The 5,923-nt window shown below is 53.0% G+C and overlaps 1 protein-coding gene across 1 annotated transcript; it reads left to right on the top strand.

Annotated features, from left to right (window-relative positions):
• The first annotated feature begins 32 nt into the window (after positions 1-32).
• On the top strand, positions 33-4,882 carry TEN1 (TEN1 subunit of CST complex). Its single transcript, XM_085304484.1, has 5 exons — positions 33-88; positions 798-904; positions 1,872-1,978; positions 2,110-2,267; positions 3,934-4,882. The coding sequence occupies exons 3-5, from the start codon at positions 1,893-1,895 to the stop codon at positions 4,068-4,070; spliced, it is 381 nt and encodes a 126-aa protein (XP_085160610.1). The 5' UTR covers positions 33-88; positions 798-904; positions 1,872-1,892; the 3' UTR covers positions 4,071-4,882.
• Positions 4,883-5,923: the final 1,041 nt, after the last annotated feature.

Genomic DNA, 5,923 nt, shown 5'->3' with positions numbered 1-5,923 from the left:
GCCCCGCCCCCACGGCGACGCGCCTCACGTGACCCGCCGCGCACGTGACCCCGGGGAAGCGGAGCGGCGCCTCGGCGCTGCGCTCACCGTGCGTATAGCGTGCTGGGCTGGCGCTGCGGCGTCCGCCGTGCGGGAGCGTGCCTCGAACGGGCGTATAGCGTGCTGCAGCATGGGCTGGCCGTGCGTTAAGGCGTGCGCTAAATGCGGACAGTGTGCCGCATCTCGGGCTGTGCATGCTTTAAATCACGCGTTAGATGTGCCTATAACATGCTGCAGCGTGAGCTGGGCATGCATTAATTAGTGCACTAAATGCATATAGTGTCCTGGATTGGGGCATTAAATCACGCATTAAGTGCTCATATAACATGCTGCAGCTGGGGCTGGGCATGCGTTAAATAAGGCACTAAATGCACATACAAGGCACTGCAACATTGGCTGGGCATACATTAAATACTACATGATGCTCATGTAATGTGCTGTGTCTGGGGCTAGGCATGCATTAAGTCAAGTGTTAAATCCTGCATATAACGTTGCTGTATCTGGGGCTGGCATGTATTAAATAGCTCATTGAAATCACATATAACATGCTGCATATGGGGCCGAGGGTGTAATAAATAGCACATCAAATAGTACATAGAACATGCTGCATTCAGGGCCAGGCATGCATTTAATGCGCATGTAACATTACATTTGGGGTTGGGCATGCGTTAAATATGCACGTAGCGTACTGCAGTTGGGCCTGGGTATGCATGAGAAAGTGCATTAAATGTGCATTTAGCATCTTGCATTCCTGGCAGATCACTGTCCTGTTGCACAGTGTGGTTCAAGAGCCAAACTTGAGTGACGCAAAACATCCTTAACCCAACTCTGGAGATGCAGAATTGAACACAGTTTCTATATCCGGGTAGGTGACGCGGTGTTACAGTGAGCGGCAGCGTGCGCGGAGGCCAGAGCATGGCCTCTGTTGCTGCAGAGTGGCACCAGGCCAAGGGTGTTTCACAACCTGGTGTACAAAGCCTTGTGTGGGGCAACAGGGAAGCCTGTCCCTGAGTTTCCTGCAAGCAGAGAGGGGCTGAGCCTGGATTGCCCCGCTAGTCTCCCGCAGCAGTGCCCCATGAGCACTGTGCTCGGCCTCACTGGGCCGAGAAACAAGAGAAAAATGAGGATTAGAGCATGAAAACGCACTGGACCCAGACACCCTGCAAGGGAGATTGGTGGGAAAAAGAGGCACAAGAAAACCGCTTTGGGGCACAGTTGCCAGCCTGAACGTGGTCTCAAATGGGCAAAATTAAAATGTTACCAAAGCTGCTCCACATTCCTGCTTTTCTGCGTGTTTTCCGCTGTGGCTGGCTTACCTATGCCAAGCCCTGCTCCGCTGATTCAGCTCCCATGAGGTGCCCTGAGATCCCACCTGAGTCTCGTCTTCGAGTGAATCATTTCTCACTCATTGCTGTCTTCCAAAACCCTACTAGACTATTGACAAAACCAGGCTGGCTTGTATCTAAATAATTGTTCTCCAGCTGCAGGATGAGACACTGCTAGGATTTCCTACCCTGCAGCATGACAACATGCTCAGAATTAGACCTTAAATCCTGCCGTTTTGTACCCTGTCACCCCAGCAGTTGGGTCCAGGGATGGTATTTGATGTCTTTGCCTGGGAAGGATCCCTGGGGCTCAGTGTGTGCACTGAGCTGTGAGCAGGACTCAGCAGGGAGGCTCTGAAGTTCATCAGTGCCTGCAGAAGATGAGCCATGTGCTCCTGCAGCCCCTGGGTGGGAGCCCTTGGTGAGGAAGGGTTTTTTGGGCCGTATAACCTAGTATCTGGATCGGATGCCGTCATGGTGGAACTCGGCTCTTTCGCCTTCTTGCAGGCCCAACGCTGGTTGTGCAAGATGTTGCCAAATGCGGGTATCTATTACTTCCCATGGGAGATCAACAGCTCCATCCCAGAGGGGGAGGCACTGAGGACATTTGGCAGGTGGGAACAGTAACCGCGTCTCCTCTCAGACCAGGACTTCCCTTTGTGGACCCGTCCCTTCCCCTCTTTGTTTGCATTGCTGTAACTCCGCTGTGCCTGACTGCTGAGCTTCCCAAATCCATCACTCCCAGGTTATGCTGCTATGATCTGGCCCGCTCTGAAGCTGTTCTCACTGCTCAGCACCGTGCAGCTCAGTACCGGCTCTGCATCGACACCAGCTTTGTGGAGCCTTTCCACGCCCAGCTGGGCTCTCTCTACATGGTGCTGGGAGAGGCTGAACACAGGGAAGGTAAGTGCTGTTTCTGCTTTTAGCCCAAAGCAGGGGTTGTCTGGCCGCGTGAGAAGAAAAAGCTTGCCTTAAACCAGTGTGCACTGATGCAGGATCTTCCTTTTCACCCAAAAGAGCCATGGGATAAGGCACGGTCCCCCCTGGGGCAATGCACTCTGTGGTTAGAGCAGAGTCAGTGCTGTCTGCCACCTCTGCAGCCCTAGAGACTGTTTTGCTTCTACCTGCTTCGGTTTGTACATCTGTACCATGGCCCCTGCCTGTATCCTTCACTTGAAAGAGCTGCTTTGAGTCCCTGGGCCGAGTGCTAGAAAATGCAGAACGCTGCTTTTGTGCCCTGTGCACCGGCCACGCTAGAGCGGGAGCCCATGCCCTTTGCTGCTGCGTAAGGGTCGCCAACCCTTCCCGGCTCCCGGCTGCGCCGCGCCAAAGCTGCGCTTGGGCCGAGGCAGGCTCCTCTCGCGCCGCCGCTGCACGGTGATGCAGGGCAGGAGCAGTCCGTCTCTCCCTGCCAACCATGAGGAGGTATGAGATGAGCCACGCTGCACTCGCGTTGGTGACAACCTGGTGCTCTGATGCAGATTTCATTAAAATGAGGAGTGCTCAGCACCGTAGCTGAGCTTGTGAAACCTGTGCTATGGTTCACTGTCATTAGACCGCATCATCTCTGCTCCAAACACCTCTGATTGATTGCTGCAATATTTCGTTGTGAGCTGGCCAGGTTGCTCTTTGCCATCCCTGAGAGGTGCTAGTTACACCCCGTGCTTAGACATGAGGCACGAGGAATGCGGGCAGGCGCTGTCACTCCAGGCTTTGCGTTGTCCTTTCCTGGGATGCTCTGAGTGTTGCTTGGTTTTGCGGCACTTTGCACGAGGAACTGATCTGGGCTGGGCCACAGGGGAGTGAAACAAACCCCAAAATCATGTTGGCCGCACCTGATAACGAGCTGTTGCATTTGTGCCGTTGAAATCCTCGCTGACACATGGAAAGCCACGTTCACGTAGCATCCGGTGAGTCACCTGCTAAGCTGCTGTTCCAAAATCGCTTTGAAAAGGCATGTTATTTTGGACATCATGGCCTGCAAGCGAGCTGGCTCCATTTTGCCAGCGTGGAAGGGGAACTGGCTGAGACACCGCCTGCGTCACCAAGGTTTGGCCCCTTCTGCGTGGCTCTGTGCTGCCATTTGAGCACCCCAGGCAGGTCTGAGCTGTTGGCTATAGGCAGCGCTGAGCCTCTTCTAAGCCCAGCTTTGCTCTGCCTGCTTCTCGGCCACACAGAGGTGTTCAGAGATGAGTTTAGATTAATCTGTGATGCTTTTTAGACAGGGAGAACCCAAATCCGCGTGGTCCGGGCCGGAGCTGTTCACGCAGCGTGCATGGAGGCGGTGCTGGCACCGAGATGTGCTGGGCTCAGCCTTCCCCCGCACTGGGTGAGCGTGGTGTCGGTCACCGCTGTGTTAGAGCCAGCAAGGCAGCGGGCAAACATCACTGAGTGAACCTGTTCTTGGCACGCTCCTTGTGTTGGCGCAGGCATGTGGTCAGGCCCACACGCTGCAGCGTTTCAGGAGATGGTTATTTGGCTGTACGCTGCCAGAGGGAACCTCCTTGCTTGACTCGGAGCTGCTGCATCTGTTTCCTTTCCTGCAAAAACTGCCTGTTTGTATTTCCAGGTGAGGGTCCCGTGGTGAAGGCCCGAATATTGACCTGCGTGGAAGGGATGAATCTGCCTTTGCTGGAACAAGCAGTTCAGGAGCAGAGAAAATACTTCCACGAGAGGCAGCAGCGGATGGGAAATGGCACGTCCTGACGGCACCTCCGAGAGCCGCCGCGCGCTGCTCCTTGCAGCAGCGGTCCCTTCGGCTGGGAAGGAGTCAGCGCCCTAGCCTTTCTCAGCAGCGCTGACGTCTGCAATAAATCTTTTTGAAGTATATTTTGCGGGGGGACACAGCTTTGAGACATTGTGCTTTTTGGCATGGCAGGTAGCAGAAAGAAGTCGCTAAGCAGGGAAATGCTTGGAGGATCGTGAATCAGTATGTAGCTGTCCGTGAGGCTGCTCCATCCGTGATCACTGACAGTAACTCTAGGAAGGAGCGTTGTTTGCTTAAAAGGGTGGTTAAGCAAAGAGAGTGCTTGAGTTATGCCAGTCCTTCTGTAGTGCAAATTTTGAGGAGCCTCTGTAGTTAAACAGCTGCTTGCACCCACGCGCACCTCCGGAGTGTATCGGGTCACGAGGCAGTCGGCAGATGGGAGGTAAAGGGCATTCGAGTAAAGTTCTTCGCCCTGCCTAGCCGCAGCTCCACGGGGCAAGCGTTCGGGTACTGTGACTCAGCTGCCGTGCAGGAGCTTTCCTGGCAGAGCAGTCACGTGCCTGGATTCATTAAAGTCCTCTTTGCTTCTTGGGCAATACATTAGGCCCTGCTGAAACCCCATGGGTGATGTAAGAGAATTTAATGCGGTGCAGTTCTCCTCCTCCTAAGTACTGGGTGTGCACGGAAGTGCTTGATGTTTAAAGAGCTGCAAAAATAGGAGATGAAGTTATGTTGGAAGTGCTCTGGTTTGAGAACAAGCTGCCAGGCCCACCCAGCACAATTAAATTGTCAAAAAAAAAAAAAAAAAAAAGATGTGAGATGGGAATAAAATGTTAGTGAAAGCAATAAGGTTCGCTTCTGCTACAGGAATCCCTGAACTGGGAGTGAGTTGGGACTAGAGTTCACAGGGGGAGTTCAGTCACCTGCTGCCTTTTCTATTTACTGAGATTTGCTGGTGAAATGTTCAGAAAATAGGGACTGAAGCCATCCAGTGTGCAGAAGCAGATCAAAATGCAACAGATAGATATTGGCAAAGTCCCATGCTACCAGAAGGCTTGATTCAAGATCCTGAGATTGCTCAGTGATTATTGCACTAGCTATAATCTTTAGCCATAATTTGGCCTTACATTTTTTCTGCACATGATTATCAGGCTCCAAAATCCCTGTCTCACAACACTCTTGGTTCAGTCCAGGTCCAAAAGCTTCATCTCAGGAGGCAGGATTTTCGCCTGCTTTTGCACGAGGTGATGCTTGTCATGAGGTGCTTATCCATAGCCCACATCTCCTGTTGGTTTTCCTGCCGTCTTCCCCTCTCTCAAATTTTAACCAAATGGTCAGGTTTGATCCCTTTTTCCGGAGCTGGGAATATCCAAGATACCGAGTTCCTGCAAGTGTCATGAAAACAAATGGCCAGGTAGCGGACAGCGAAGTCAGGAGTGCCTCCGGCGGGAGACACGTCCGTGCACACACAACCTTCACGAGGCGCCACAGAACCTGCCTGGGGTTTGCTGTGGGCACGCGGATCCGTCGGAAGCCGGGGCCCCAGCTCTGCCATCCACCCAGCTCCTGTACTTTGGGTTTTTTCAAAAACAAATCAGCAAAATCAGCATCTGCTGCAGCCATCAGGACATCACAGTTAACTAGTAGCAGACCGAGATATTTCTTTGGAGGCCGGAAACGTCTTTATGCCAGTTAAGAAAGGGTTTGAGCTGGCGGCCCGGCGTCAGCCCCTCTCAGGTCACCCTACCAGCAGCCCCCAAGCCCTGCAAAGGCAGAGCCCGGGCGCCGTGGCACTGCTGCTTGCACGGCCACAGTGCATTTCTTTTCCTTTCTTTTTTTTTTTTTTTTAAAT

Source organism: Rhea americana, unplaced genomic scaffold (genome assembly GCF_003343005.1).
Source record: "Rhea americana isolate MKP2758 unplaced genomic scaffold, rheAme1 scaffold_21, whole genome shotgun sequence".
NCBI classification, from domain to species: Eukaryota; Metazoa; Chordata; class Aves; order Rheiformes; family Rheidae; genus Rhea; species Rhea americana.
Note: the sequence above shows the minus strand (reverse complement) of the source record. Positions and strands in the feature narration are given on the sequence as shown.